At 37.9% G+C, this 16,304-nt stretch overlaps 1 protein-coding gene across 1 annotated transcript; it reads right to left on the bottom strand.

Moving 5' to 3' along the window:
• Positions 1-973: 973 nt before the first annotated feature.
• On the bottom strand, positions 974-4,029 carry LOC135132846 (uncharacterized). The gene is made up of 2 exons (XM_064061057.1): positions 1,396-4,029; positions 974-1,339 (listed from the first exon to the last, which is right to left on the bottom strand). Exons 1-2 carry the CDS (start codon positions 1,753-1,755, stop codon positions 1,307-1,309), a joined length of 393 nt encoding a protein of 130 aa, XP_063917127.1. The 5' UTR covers positions 1,756-4,029; the 3' UTR covers positions 974-1,306.
• Between the last annotated feature and the right edge of the window lie 12,275 nt (positions 4,030-16,304).

Here is a 16,304-nt window from a genome sequence, read left to right as displayed (position 1 = left end):
TATGTACAAAAAAATATAAATAAATAAAAAAACAATTCAATTGGCGTCAGCATCGGTTTGGTTGAAAACAGGCGGCGTTTCTAGGGTGTGGGCCACCGGTGACGATTTGCCCGAAAACTCGCCCACGCGAAAACCCTCCCGGAGCTCCCGGACGGTATGTGCACACTCCCCCGTGACTCACCGAATTGGTACCAATATCGTGTGATCGAACGACGCGTCCCTGTCGCGGTGATGACTCGGGAACTCCGGTCTCTCCACATTCTGTCGGGGTCTGCCTGTGCCTTTCCTGGATTCCGCGCCACCAGGGTGTCTCGCAGAATCTCGAAGGTGACGAAAAGGAATACGAAGAACAAAAAAAAACCTGGGTCGAAAGGGAACGTTATCCCTGGTCGCATTTTTGTCGTCACTCACCCAGGTCTTATAGACACTCTTTCCCTTGCTCGGCACCGATTTTCTCTCGCCTCACCAAAATGGCGTCGTTTTCTCACACCGACTTATCACCTCTCCTTTTTTTTTTCTCTCGCCGTCGCTTTCGCCTCGTTGCGCGCCGCGCATTTTAAACCTTACACACCCCCGTTAGTTACCCAAAAAAATTAATAAGATCTGGAATTATAATAATAATGACGGGGATTATTAATTTTTTTCCTAAACTTATCCTACCTATTTACTAACTATATCTATTTCGAGTTTCCCTACAGGACGTGGACCACTCATCCAACTACTTCCCTTATTGGATGGCCCGTCATTTCCAGACATACATGGGCAAACTCCAGTCCATCATCTAGTCAATTTTTACATGTCTAAATCCGGTATAATTAGCTACTTCACGATTCATAAATCTAATATTTCTGTCTACTCCGCGTATATATGATTAAATTTTCACATCCGGCTAATCTGGCAAATATGACAAATCCTACAAATCTGATAAATCTTACAAATTTGACAAATCCTACAAATCCAACAAATCCTACAAATCCGACACTAGTGCCTAAAAAAAAAGTCAAAATCGAGATCTATTTTATACACAACCAAACACCCTAACCGTTCACACTCCATTCACGAGATCTATCGTCCTTCTTCATGCACTCTTCACCTTCATCACAGCATCTAATCCGAGTTTCTTGTCTGATCAAGTTTCAAATCCTTGGTATGGTATCTCTCAAGATCCACACCATTTTCCGTCATCAACCGGTACACTAGAGGTGAAAAGACCTCCGCAATCTTGCACTTCACGAACTTCGGTTCCAATTTAGCGGCATATCTTTTAGAAGCATCCGATAGGAAGTAATTTTTCTTCCACACCGTATCACCAACGGCATACAAAGGTGCATCGCGTCTCCTTAGATTATAATAATGACAATTTCTGTGATACGCCTTATCAAGTTTTCTCTTTACCTCAGCATACATCGGCAACAAACGATCCATACTTTCCGCGTAAATGTCCCTGCAAGTAGGTTGAAGATCGAACTGGTGTAGGTTTTCGTCTTTACCGTACAGTGATCCGTGCACTGGTACAAAACGGCCGAAATTTAAAAAAACGGGAGTATATCCTGTCGATTCGTGGACGGCGGTTCTCAACGCGTAGCCAATTTCGTGGATGTTAGAATCCCACCTGTCATGTAGCTTATCTTTTCTGTACGAGCGTATTGCTGCTCCTACTACTTTGTTTACCCTTTCCACAGGATTCACCTGAGGAAGATATTTGCAATTAAACCATAATTGGCTTCCAAACTCCTTGGCCAATCCTCTAAACATGTTGCTCGTCAACTGCTTCCCATTATCGCACACTATCACTTGCGGTACGCCGAAGACATAAAAGACATTCTCTCGTAGATAGGTGGTGCTACTGCTGCTAGTCGCCTGTCGCAGCGGCTTCAATAAGCCAAACTTCGTGAACTAGTCTGATACCACAAGCAAAAATTTATTACCTTTAGACGACCTTGGTAATGGTCCTATCAGGTCCAACGCAACCATCTGCCACGGGTAGGAGACCTTACGGGACTTCCCCATCAATCCTGGTGGCACCAAATTGAGTGGCTTCTGCGCCTTACACACGTCACAGCTTCTCACATAACGTTGCACATCCTTACGCATGCGTGACCAATAATAAAGCTCCAGCACTCTTTTCAAAGTCTTGAACATGTCTAGGTGCGCAGCAATTGGTTCATCATGACATGATTTCATGACCTCTATTCGGTATGGTTCTGCTACATATAATTTCCACCCTGGATTGCCATTTTGGCTCCTCAAACGCCTAAACAGCTGGGAGTCATCTTGTATCTTCCACACTGCATTACCATCTGGAAATTTGCTGACTTTCAAATCGACGTCTATATTCCGGATCTTTCATGCACTCACCTTTTACCATAGTCAGTACCGCGACTTCGCGTGGCGCTCTCGACAGTGCGTCTGGGATCACTTTCAACGCTACTTTCCTATGTTCGATCTCACAGTCGTATTGCTGTAGCTTCATAGCCCAACGTGCCAATCTACCTGTTGAATTTTTCAACTGATTGAGCCACAACAAGCTGTAATGGTCAGTTATAATTTTAAACTTTGTACCTTCCACATATGCCCTGAACTTCTCACACAAACAATACTCCTAAACATTCTTTCTCAGTAACTGTGTATTTTCTTTCTTGATCTGTTAGTATTCGGCTAGCGTAAGCTACCGGAATCTCCTTTCCGTCTTCATTCGCCTGTACAAGCACACATCCTAAACCTCTATCTGATGCGTCGCATTGTATTGAAAATAATTTAAAAAAATCAGGACTGGCAAGCACAGGTGCTGATACTATAGCGCCTCTTTGATCTTCACAAAACTTTCCTCTGCTTCGGTCGTCCAACTGATCCCCTGACCTTTGTTTTGCCCTTTAATGAACTGAGTTGTAGGTGCACTCATCACCGCAAAATTGGGGACAAATCTCCTATACCAACCTGCAGTTCCCAAGAAATGTTTCACTTTTGTTCGCGTGTTGGGACGTGAATATTCCACCATCGCTCTCACTTTCTCAGGATCTGTTCACAACCCCTGTCAGTTATGAATCCTAAATAACGAAAACTCGCTCTACAAAATTCACATTTGTCAAAGTTGTTAGTAAGATTGGCGTCATCCAGTTTTCCATATACCTGTTGTTAACACCTCCAAGTGCTTGTCAAAATTGGGTGTCGCTATCAGCACGTCATCTAGATGCACAAAAACAAATGGTTCTAATGAAGGTCCAAAAATCGTATCCATAAGACGTTGTTGGGTTTGCACTGCATTATTCAACCCAAACGGCAGTACCTACATTAAATTCATATAGATAGACCTCTTGATGGTATTACAAAAGCAGTTTTTTCTTTAGAGTTGGAATCTAAGGGAATCTGCCAGAACGCAGCTTTAAGATCTATACTACTCAGAAACTGAGCTCCCGTTAATTTGCTCAAAATACTGTCAATGTGCGGCAACGGATAAGCGTCGCACTTCGTGACTGAGTTAAGCTTACGTCCATCAAAGCAAAATCTATACTCGCCTGAGCATTTCTTTATCAACACTACTGGTGATGCCCACGGAGATAAAGATGGTTGTACTACCCCTAGTTCTAACATTTTGTCTAACTCGCCGTTCAAATGTTGTAACATACATATATGGAGACATGTGGTGATATTTCTGCCTGCTTGGTTCAGCTTCACCCGTGTCAATTTTGTGCATTATTTTGTTGGTTCTGCCCAACTTGGTTCCTGCTTCCCACGAAAGAGACTTAAATTTCCCAATAACCTTTCGCAAGTTTTGTTCCTGCCCACGATTCAACTCTCCCCTCACATCCTTCACTTTTATTATTTACAACAATAGTTTTCCGGTTCCAATCTATTACCGTTCCAAATTTCTCGCAAAAACCATTGCCCAAAATTGCAAAATGGCGGATGGTCGGTATCAACCAAAACTTCATGACCTTGCATGTTCCATCTACCGATATAGGCCACGGAACATACCCCTTAATTTTCTGCATACGTCCTTCTGCCGTATTCACACCTTCTGTTCCTGATTTGTACACATGTAGACTAAATAACTCTACCAGATACAGACCGTTCTCCCCTATTACCGAGATAGACGCTTCACTATCCACTAATGCAACCAATGAATGTCCATACGCTTCAATTTTCAAATGGGGCCGACTATTACATTTTTTGTCCACCTCAAACATAGCATCTGTTTAAACGCTGCTTTTCTTGTACACCCTTTCAGATATCTTGATGAAGAACCGCAAAAACTCTTCACCTTCGCCAACCACTCTCTCCACTCGTGTGGTGATATGCCACGTTTTTTCTGAGCCTTTTGACATCCACCAGATCACTCGCGCGGGCTCTTGGCTGCGTGTTGTCTGTCTGGTAGTTTTTCTAATACTTCGGATAGTTAGGTCGGATTACGCCTCGTCGTCCACATCCAAAGCACGCTGGTTCCTTCTTGGATTCACGACAATCTCGCTTAAAATGACAAGTACGATTGCAGTTGTAACATCGCAGTTCACTAACTTCAGGTCGGACACAATGTGACCGTGAATGCCTCGACTTAGACGAATGGGCCTCTGTATCTACCGACGTCTCAGAGCAGGCCACATCCGGTTCTAGCAACGTAACACTTTTCCGTGGTGGGGATTGGAATCGTTGTTGTGTCGTAAAGGCGGCTTTTAACGTTCTGCAAACATCGGCCAACTGTTCAATGGATGTTATCTCATGCAAAGCTATTATAGTTTGGAACTTTGACAGCAAGTTTTTTCTAATGGTGCTTAACCTAACTTCTCCGGGTGGCGGTTGTGAGAGACGACTAAATAAATTCGCCATTGCAGCTATGTAAATGGCAACACGTTCGCTATAACCTTGTGTCCTACTACGAATCTCTCTCCACAATTCCTCATCGTAATCGGGTGGTAAAAGCCTCGCCTCAAAGCCTGTACTAACGAATCCCAACTGTGCACTGAATCTCTGATTGAACGATACCATATGAGCGCTTGATCTTGAAATAAATCTACGGCAGATCGGAACAATTCCTCTTTCGACGTACTTCTCACCCTTCTAAGTTCATCACTTCGCTGCAGAAATGAACTCACCGATTTACCATCAAGGGTAATTCGCCATTTGTACACTGGTGGTATTTTTGCACCGCTCCTCGTACATCTGCATCATCTGAACGTCCTTCTGAACTGGCTGCATCAATTATCTCTAAACGTGTTTCATCGAACGCTACCACAATCAACGTATTGTCCAACTTATACGCTGCTGCCTCGTCACCATAACCACTGGCGGGGTCTGCACAAAATCTACCTATTCTTCCCAACACGTGGTTGATCCTGGTTTGTAGCCTCCTGTTAGCTTCTACACGAGATGCGTCAAATTGTTTCAGCAACTCACGTATTTCTGCTATCGTGGCGGCAACATCCTTCTTTTCGTCTTGAAACACAAACTGTGACGTCGTATAAGCAATAGTGGGCCGTGACTGATCTTGCCGTAGCCTTCTCCTCAAATTCTTCCTTTTTGTGTTTACGTCGACCCGGTCAGTTCAAGCTACTCCTCTTATTCGCCACTCGTAGTCGATTTCGTTGATCTTCAGATAGTTCGGTTCCATATCATAAGTATATGTACCTTACATTTGCCATAGTAATACACTACGATACAATAATACCACGGTAAAAAAATTCACACTACCTAGATCTAATTCTATACTAATTGTCGTGGCTTTCCCGGACAGGATAGAGAGTAAAAAAACAGAGAAAGAAAAGAAAAACGAAGAAGAAAAGAACCCGACAACTAACAAATCCACAGTACGGCTCAAAGTTTGCCTTCTAAAGCCCTTCTGGCCTCGAGCGGTGCCCCACGATGGTGAGCGCCATTTACTTTTGTGACATTCTCCTCAAAAGAACGCCCACGGCCTGACTAACTCCTTCGTCGGTGCGGGATGGTGGGTCGCTCAAAGGCGGATCAGATATCGAAACCAGGGCGCCAGCATGCCTCGAGAGGGCATACAGAAAAAAGATGAAAGGAAAGCAAAGAAAGAAAGAAGAGTAGAAGAAAGAGATGAAAGGGAAGAAAAGGGAAAAAGCAACGAACACCCGGGCAGACTTAATTAGTATATAATACAGTGCTATGTACAAAAAAAATATAAATAAAAAAGCAATTCAATTGGCGTCAGCAACGGTTTGGTTGAAAATAGGCGGCGTTTCTAGGGTGTTGGCGACCGGTGACGATTTGCCCGAAAACTCGCTCACGCGAAAACCCTCCCGGAGCTCTCCCGGGCGGTATGTGCACACTCCCTTGCGACGCACCGAACTGGTACCAATATCGTGTGATCGAACTCCCTGTCGCAGTGATGGCTCGGGAACTCCGGTCTCTCCGCGTTCTGTCGGGGTCTGCCTGTGCGTTTCCTGGATTCCACGCCACCAGGATGTCTCTCAGAATCTCGAAGGTGACGAAAAGGAATACGAAGAACAAAAAAAAACCTGCGTCGAAAGGGGACGTTATCTCTGGTCGCATTTTTGTCGTCACTCACCCAGGTCTTATAGGCACTCTTTCCCTCGCTCGGCACCGATTTGCTTTCGCCTCACCAAAATGGCGTCGTTTTCTCGTACCGACTTATCACCTCTCCTTTTTTTTCTCTCTCGCCGTCGCTTGCGCCTCGTTGCGCGCCGCGCATTTTAAACGTTACAGGGAATTACAGTAATTCTCGTTGATCAAAACTCAAAACAACAAAACAATCATTTTCAGAACTCTTGGTGGTTGTGTACGAAAATTTTATTTTTGTGCTAGGAAGCGAAGACTGTGAAAATGGTTTATTTTGTTGAACAAGACACTTCCATCGTTATGTCTTGTTATCGCAAAAAGCGCTAAGAGGTAATTGAACAATAACTTCATACACTGCTGAAAACAAATTGCAAGAAATAAACCTTAATTTTATTAAACAGAAATAAAGTATTCTAACCAACAATGGATAATAGATAGGTACATTCTAAAAAAATATTACCATAAAAGTCACTTCTGGCTTCATTTCTTCGATAACTTACACCGTTTTTCCAGAATCGTCCATTGAAATATCGCGATTTTCAAAAATTTCAAAAAATTCGAATTTTTACACCGAATTTTCCGTTATCATAAACATGCTATATTTTTGGAATCAGCACGTTGGGATATATATATCTGAATTTTTTCAGAATTTTTAGACAACTTTTTCAAAAATGAAATTTTACACTGTGTTAGTATTTGCCAAATAACCAACCCTCTAAGAAAATAAAAAGCGGGTGGGCCAGGCTAGTATCTGCCAAAATAAGACTCTTTTGACAAATGACCTACTCTTCTAAGAAAAGGTGTTAGCCCCGCCCACCCACCCTTTATTTTCTTAGAAGAGTAGGTCATCTGCCAACATCAGTCTTATCTTGGCAAGTAGGAGACTGATTTTTGCAGATGATTTATTCTTCTAGGAAAATAGAGGCTGGGAGGGTGGCGGGTGGGGCTAGTACTTGCTAAAAATAAGCAAATTTAAAAATCAAAAAATGACAAATTGAAAAATCAGATAAATAAGAAATCGGAAAATCTAAAACTAAAGTTTCGAAAAATTGAAAAAAAAACAAATCTTATAAAATCGAATTCGAAATTCCTGTTTTCATTTCTTTTTAGTTTTTCAACTTTTGGATACTTCATTTGATAATTTTTTGACAATTTTGCAGTTTTTAATTTCAATCTTTTGATTTTTCAAATTTTAACTTGACAATTTTGGAATTTTTTGATTTTTAATTTTCCAAGTTCTCAAGTCAAGATTTTTCCTTTTCACGATTTGTCATTTTTCGATTTTTTACTAAAAGAACAAATTTATTCGAACCGAAATTTTGAAAAATCGAAAAATCCAAAAATTGAAAATTACAGTTACAGTGAACATGGCAATCGCTGAAACTGAAAAATTTGGTATTACTCGCTACGATAAGACTGATTTCGGCAAATGATCTACTCTCTAAGAAAACAAAGAGCGGGTGGGTGGGGCTAGCCTTCCCAAATAACCTACCCTCTAAGAAAATAAAGAATAGGTCATCTCCCAAAATCACTCTTATTTTGTCAAGTATGAGACTGATTTTTGCAAATGACATATCCTCTAAGAAAATAAGGGTGGGTGGGTGGGGCTAGTAGTTGTTAGAATGACTGATTTTGGCAGATGATCCACTCTTCTAAGAAAATAAAGGGTGGGTGGGCGGGTCTAGTACCTTTTCTTAGATGAGTAGGTCATTTGCCAAAATGAGTCTTATTTTGTCAAATACTAGCCTAGCCCACCCATCTTTTATTTTCTTAGACGGTCGCAGAAGTCACTTTCGGCCTCATTTCTTCGATAACTTCAACCTTGTTTCCAGAATTAGTTAATTAATCCAGTGCTTTGGAATATCACAATTTTTAAAATTTTTAAAAAATTCAATACAACACGTAGAGAAAGAACTTGCATCATTTTTGCAAGTAGGTGCATGTTTTCAAGTTCAGTTCGAATTGCAGAGTTTTTGTTCGGATTAAAGAGATATCGACTTCAACTAGCCCCTGTTCGGATTAGTGGATGTTCGGATAATCGTGGGTTCGGATTATAGAGGCTGGAGCTAGTACCTGCTAAGATAAGAAATATGACGTATCCTCTAAGAAATTAAATTAAATTATTATAACAAAAGACACTAGAGTCTCCAAAGCTCTTTCCTGCGGATCCATATAAAAACTGAGGTTTTTACAAAAAAAAAAAGCTTCAAGGTCAATTTTAGCCTATTTTCTTAAAAATGAAATGATAAAGCACCTTATCTTAAATTAAAAAACAAGATGTGGGGTGAAACTACTAGTTAACTTTGAAATTGTAAAATCAAATGTTCTGAAAACTTGTAAACTTTTTAAGACTACTGAAAAGTATCTTAATTCTAGGTGTTCCTGTTAGGAAAGAATTTGAAAGTGTTTTTTTGGAGCCTTTAGTGTCTTTTCTTGTAATAATTTAGTTAAATTTCTTATAGGATACGTCATTTGCCAAAGTCGGTCTTATTTTAGCAGGTAGTTATCATTTACGACTTATAAGGAATTCACGTTTGGTAGATGTAACTAGATTTGGTAACTTTTTTTTAAGCTGTGTAACTGCGGACATAATTGTTCTAGTGTATAATGTATAACTGGAATGTCAGAAAGTACCTAGGTATCAAGAATGTGACATGTAAGTAAGTAAACGTCAAATATCGAAAAGGTGATGGTTTTGTGGTAATCTGCTGAATCTATTTTTGAATTAAGGAGAAAATCGCATCCCTCTAAAAGCCCAAAGAGCAACCCGCATGCAAAATTGTGAATCTTTTCCCTTCACTAGTTATTTTAGGAGGACAAGCTTCCTTGTCGTCATCACGGATCCACAATTTTACCATAGATGCGTTTTGGTATATTCATGTCTCATCGAAGAAAATCTTCGCCACTATTACGCAATTGGAGATACCCCCTTAGAAATTTGATTCTGGCCGCTATAACGTGTTTAAAATGTGAAAAACTTCAGTTTCGGAAACCTAAATTCATACGTGTATTTCGTACAATTATTTTCACAGCCGAGTGTTTTCCCTCTTACAAAACAATAACGTATATAAAAACCTAAAAACCAATTGTAGAGCGGAACCAACAAAGCATGTAGGTATATAAATCCGCGCAGTCTTTCTGATTCTGATTATAATATTAACGGCACCAGCGCCGTTGTATCCGTATTATTTTAAAATACGAAAAACACTCGACAACACCAGCGAACTTTACGAAAAATATTTCTGCCACCAGTTTAACTGCTTCCGTTTTACCCAAGCATTGTCCATTTTTCTCTGTAATTTTTTGAAAACCACGAAATATTTCTTGTTTCTTTTCCTTTAAAATGGGCTTTCTCGTAACTACTTTTGTGGAAATTGTTTCCACGCTGTATTTAAGGATTTTCTTGAAATGAAGCGTGTTGAAATTAGAAAAACTTTGTTTTTTTCCACACAACTCAGATTTGACATTTGAATTAGAAAATTAGACAGTTGATACCAATCTTTAATTTCTAGTGATCTCAAGATAGCAACTTAACCACAGAAAAATTTCTGTCAGCTACTTCTACCGAACGTGAATGCTTATTAGTTCAAGAATAAATTCCGTATTAGAATTTCACCTATAACTAAGTTGATCTATGTTGTTAAATTATATGAGTTAAATCGAAACGAGTAATTTGTTTTTTAGTCTGACGCTGTCTTTCTTTATCATTCTAATTACCTAACAATTGTTGTGCAATTATCCGTATGTAAAATAAAAATAAATTTACAATATATTTATAGGCGTTTATTTTTTTACCAGTTGCTTGGTTATGTTTAACGGTAATAATAACTGTATAAAATTCACTCACTGTAGGTATACCAGATATCAAAAGTCATTAAAATGAAATCTTATCGTCTATTTTTTTTTAACATTTTTACGTCCCGAGCAGAAGCTGAGGAAGTATTGTAATCAAGTTCATAGGGCGACCAACTACTTTTATGTTTTCTTAACGTTTCATGACACTTATAATACGAAAGCATAGGTCTGTGTCGATTTTTATTAGACAGATAATCTTCTGAACTACCGGACCGATTGTTGGCAAATTTTGTATATATATAATATATCGGGTGTGTCAAAAGTCGCGGAAGGGCGGTTAACGGAAGGTTGTCGTTGTAGGATCTCCGAATCCGTCGAAAAAATAATTCTAAGTCTTCACCTTTTGTAGAAAATTCTCCAAATGTAGAAGTTAAAAAGGCTACACCGTAAACGACAACAATAACTTTAACTGAAACTCTTCGTTGCCATGTAAAATATTCAAGTTTTAGATGATTCAAAAATGGAGAAGGCAATGTTAGATCAAAAATTTATTTACAAAGATATTAAAAACAAAATTATAACAAATGTGAAAAGACGCTACCGTTAGCCAACAAACAAGCTTCGGATCGTCGTGCCGACCTACTCGCCTTACGCTAATTGTAGGATTATCAGTGACAATGTCAATGATAGCTTCTTCGGCTGCCACAGTTCTTCGAGTCCTTGGTCTTCCGGCTACAAGTCCTTTAAGACTAGGTACAATAGGACGATTTCTTCTTAAGATGCCTAAAAACATTGGAAGACGGATGTCTTCTGTTAGGACATCGCATAGCGTATCTGTTCGCTGTTTGGTCACCATTCATTTGCGTCTCTCCAAGGATTAAGTGCATATCACAATATTCACTAGCAGAAAACTCATGTTGTATAATTGAACAGTTTAAATCAGTTTAAATAAATACTTCGAAACCTATGTTCAAAACTGTTTCTAGTTGCTATGATATGGTAAGATTTCCATGTTGCCAGATTTTCAACTTACAGAACTCGGCCAAATTTAATACTAAGAGGGAACGGAATCTCTGATACTTTTATGTTATGTTTTATTGGATACTTGTTGGCAATACAGTTGCAGATTAAAAAGAAAATTATGACTGAAATCAAAAAACCGTATATTTAGATATTAAAGTTTGTTCCAGGGAACTTCCAATAGCTCTAAAGGTACGTGTCCACTGGAGAGTAACTTGGCAAGAATTCGTGAGAGTTACTTTCAAGGGCTTGTCGATTTGAGAGGATGTTTTAACAAATTTTGCTCGCCGATAGATGTTAAATCTGTGTCGACTAGACAAAGCTCTCAAAGCTTTTGTTAATCATCTTTCAAGAAATTCAACTGAAATGTGAATGCTGGGAAAACAGGTAGCAAACAGGAGATAAATTATTTGATTCCAAATTTAGATTTTTTGCTTTTTTAGAAAATTTGTCAATATTTTCAAAAAGGGTATAGGTAAATTGTTTCCCGGGTTAGGTTGGTAAGAGCGCTTAATACGACCGGCACTTGAAGATTATCATCCCGGCATTCATCAAAGGACAATTACATGCAATGTTGTAGTGTGTAAAAACATCCATATAATTATTGTCCCTAATAATTATACTTTCAGTTGAGGCAGGTATCGATTTATAAAAGCACTTGTGGATGAACATTGAAAATAAATATAAATATTAATTTTTGAATACGCATGCTAATAATATATTTGTAGTATCTAATATGTAATTTATTATTAAAAATGCATTTAAAAACGTTATTAAAATAATAAAAAATTAATTTACCTCGTTGTGCATAGTTTAATCTTGTACTAAAATAAAAAAATTAATAATAATGAAGTATAATCAGAATCACATTTATTTTCGTTTTACATTTTTTTTAGTATTCAACAATTTCATAAAAATGTGTTACCTATCTCAAAACGCTATATAAATGTTGAAGTCAGGTAAACGATCAGAATTGGCCGAATTGCGTGGTCCTTTTCACGACAATTGGCATAGAATCATAATCGTGTAAAATAACTCGGCGTTACTCGAGAAATAATTTATGATGAACTGCTTACTCTCGGGCAATACTTCCCCAATTCGAAACTTCTTCGCATTGAGAATATCTCTCGCAAGTAAACGCAGTTTGGCTTGTCCACTGGAGAGCATGTCGCTCGCGGCGAGATCAGCCGATCAGTGTTTCGTCTTTAAGTGGGACGTTCACGTTGAAGTTGCCGTTGCAGTTGCTGTTCCCACTGACGCTGCTGCTAGAGCTGAAAATTGTCATTTATAAACTCCGTTGCCAGTTGCCGTTGCCGTAGTTGTCAAATCCAATTGTGAGGTTATGATTTCACGTCAACATTGCGTACTTTCGAACTAGTTTTATTCTTTTAATAAGTGAAATGAAGCCAACCAAGATGCGACAAAAGTACTTATTAGGTTCTCTCAGTTATGTTTTGTGTGTTTACGCAACAATTAAAATTAAATTGACTGAAGAATATAAAAACTATGTATAAAACAGAAACCAAATTTGAACACGACTACACAACCAAAACGAACGAAAGAAAATATTATTTATGTTCAACATTTGCCGTATTTAAGTGGGTTTTAGAAGAAAGGTTGGGGATTTAAATTTTAAATTTGATTTTCGTGGAATCTCATTGGTTTGAGAATTATTATCTTTAACAATGAAGCACCCACAGACAGCTACAATGATAGCAGGTAAAAAAAATATGAGGGTTTCGGTGAAGAGGTGATTAGGTGGCTTAATATTAGTGTGCCTCATTATCTCTATCAAAATTTGATTTTCGTTGAATCTCATTGATTTAAACGTTGAGAATTATCTTTAACAATGGTGACAGAAAGCTACAAAGATTGCAGGTAGTTCAAATATGAAGGTTTCGGTGAACAGGTGATTAGGTGGTTTAATATTAGTGGGCCTCATTATCTCCACCAAAATTTGCTTTTCGTGGAATTAATGCGGTCAACCAGAAAAATGTCCCTCCAACTTCAGGGAATTTTCTTTCAAGTTGACAGCACTGCACACCACATCAATTTGATTGGTTGAAAACCCAACGTCAACGACAACGTAACGGTGAAAGATAAAAGTTGGTCATCTCGAACGTCATCCCAACGGCGTGCCAACTTCCAACGGCAACGTCAACGGATGCTATAAACAACGCATACCTGTGCTGCATATTTATCTTCGAACGGCAACGTCAACGGCGAACAGCAACGTCAGCGTCAAGCTTCTAAATCGACGTTTACTTGATTCGACTCGGAGCTCTCTAGGGCTGATTTTGAGTCGATTTCTCGCAAGTGGATACGTACCTTTTACAACTAAACGAAGAACCTACAGTAAATAAAAATTTTCCAACGTTCTTTGAGTGTTCCCAAAGTTGAATATTTGCGGTCTTCTGCGACTTTTGACACACCCGATTTATTAGGAATATCGTGTAGTTGATAAAACACTGACCAAGATTTGTAATTATCCCCACCATCATATAATATCGTCTCCAATTTTTACAACAGTAAATGTTATATAAATTTTATAAAATAACATACTCCTCCACTTGTGGTTGGTTGAGTTTTTACCCTAGGCATCCAGATTCAGTTATCAAGACCCTAATTTCTTGAGATTTTGGAAACAGAATGTACAACACATAAAAAGAAAATTAAAAGAAATTGAAATAATGTAATATCAGTCTTTTTACGAAAACATGAACATACTAGTGCTTATCAACTTATGCGACATCATGTAAAAAACTGTTCATAAATTATAAGTGCATGAATTTTATGCAAAAGCATGCAAATACATTTTTTGTATATAATATTATTTTATTGTTAAATATATACTCATTTAAAAGAGTTATGAAAAATAATAAATAAATAATGAATTATGTAGTTAGCAAACTATACCGTTTAATTTATACTTAATAGAGTTCACCTTATCTACTTTTCACATTACATGTTTCACACTTATAATTTATCTATTTATTTTTGTCGTTTAGTAGTAGTTGCCAATTTCAGAAAAGTTTGTGTTATTTAAAAATAAGTGATAAATAATCTCGAGACCAGGCAAACAGTGTGTTTAGAATCTAGAGATCTGACTGCTACAGTGCTCCATGGTTTGCGCGGGACATACTGCATATTTTTCGGATCAAAGGAGTGACAGAGAACTAATATACATAGCTAACGTATTGGAAAGAAATAGGACAAGTTTACGTGCGCTCATCACAGCCTCCCTTTCTCTGAAAAGTTTGGAATCATACTCATACTGTAGTATCATGACCATAAAATAATAATTGACAAAGTGTTCGTAAAGGAAACTAACGGAAATATTTATACAATTTTTTACAACTACCAGTACAAACAATGCTTACATTTTCTGCTGAAAACGCGTATAACTACATAAGTACATATCAGAGACAAAGTGGTAATCAAATAGATTTGGGTCGTAGTCAACATAATTGTCACCGACACATAAACATGATAACGAATAATTTCTTTCCAAATGTACTGCATTTACCGTTTTAAACAGCTGTATCACTGCCAATTTTCTCTGGTTGCCCGATAATAGTTATTCGTAGTCACTATCCATGTAATGTAATAAAATGCTGGAATCTAATTATTTGAGACAACAGTGCCTCCTAACAATTTTTACCCAAGTGTGTTCTTCATTAGTTTGATTATTTTAGGTAATAATAGATATTTATTTCATTAGGAGTTTAAGTGATACTTTATGTGTCGAGTATGGATGATTAAACGCCGAGCGATAGCGAGGCGAATTAAGTCCATACGAGTCACATGAAGTCACTTAAACTCCGAATGAAATACAGTATTTTATTTTCAAACCATTAATCTTCTTTTGAAATGATTTCCTATCTTCTTGCTTCATTAAGGAATTGCCTTGATTTCACTTACCATGGTTACTATGGTTAACAACCACTATGATTTTCACATATTTATACTCCGGCGGAGTATAAATGTGTTTTTTCACTAGCAGCCTGAACGCATGCAAATGTCGACTCATTTAGTGGTAGCAAATTCAACTTTTGCTACCACCGGTTCAAAAAGAAAAATTGAGGTTATGTACGCAATGTTTGATGTGATTATTTCTTAAAAAATGAACAAATGTGTGCTACAAACATTACTTGAGTATACGCATGGTAGTTGGTAGACGGTAGAAGATAAAATGATTAACTCAGCGACAAGTATAAACGGTTTTCTTTGTGTTGAAGATTTAGATCAAGTTTGATTAGAAATCAAAACAAAATCATGTTGCGTCAAAAAATTGAACGTTTATTTTTCAGTTTATTGTCTTATGGTTTCTATTAGTGAAAAAAATAGTATATTAACCACGGTTGCAAAGCCACTTCTAGACCTCGCACTTAGAGCCCTCGACGCTGCGCGTCTCGGGTTCTAATTTGCGCTCAGTCTAGAATGCTTGGCTCTGCAACCTTGGCTAATAATATACTATATTTATACGCCGGCGAAGTATAAGTAGTACTTTTGCGCCGCTCAAACACGGTGTCATAGAAATGACACTTCAACCGCGGTAAGAACGTCATATAAGTGTCAGTTATATGACGTTTGAAAATAAAATTACATATTAGGCTGCAATATTAACAGGATTGTAGCGTGTCAAAGGAGCCGTCTTTACCCGGCTAATGGAAAGAATATATAATTTTATTATTCTTTGTAAAAATAATTCCTTTGTGTAAAACATGTTTGAATTTGGTACTGTATATTTCCTTCACAATTCACCAGTTAAAACAATGAAAATTAACAGTGGAATATTTTGATTCTATCACTAATTCTGAAGTTTTCCTCAGAAAAAATTAAATAAGTAAAAGCTTTGTTGTTCAGTAAAAATTATTTAACTATTAAGCAACACATTTGTTTGCATTTTAAGTTGGTAAAATTTCGAATTTAATTTTAAACTAAATCTGTCT

This window comes from Zophobas morio, unplaced genomic scaffold (assembly GCF_036711695.1).
Source record: "Zophobas morio isolate AGI-343-1 ecotype UQ-CSIRO unplaced genomic scaffold, CSIRO_AGI_Zmor_V1 ptg000021l, whole genome shotgun sequence".
Taxonomy (NCBI): domain Eukaryota; kingdom Metazoa; phylum Arthropoda; class Insecta; order Coleoptera; family Tenebrionidae; genus Zophobas; species Zophobas morio.
This window is presented reverse-complemented; position numbering and strand designations above follow the sequence as displayed.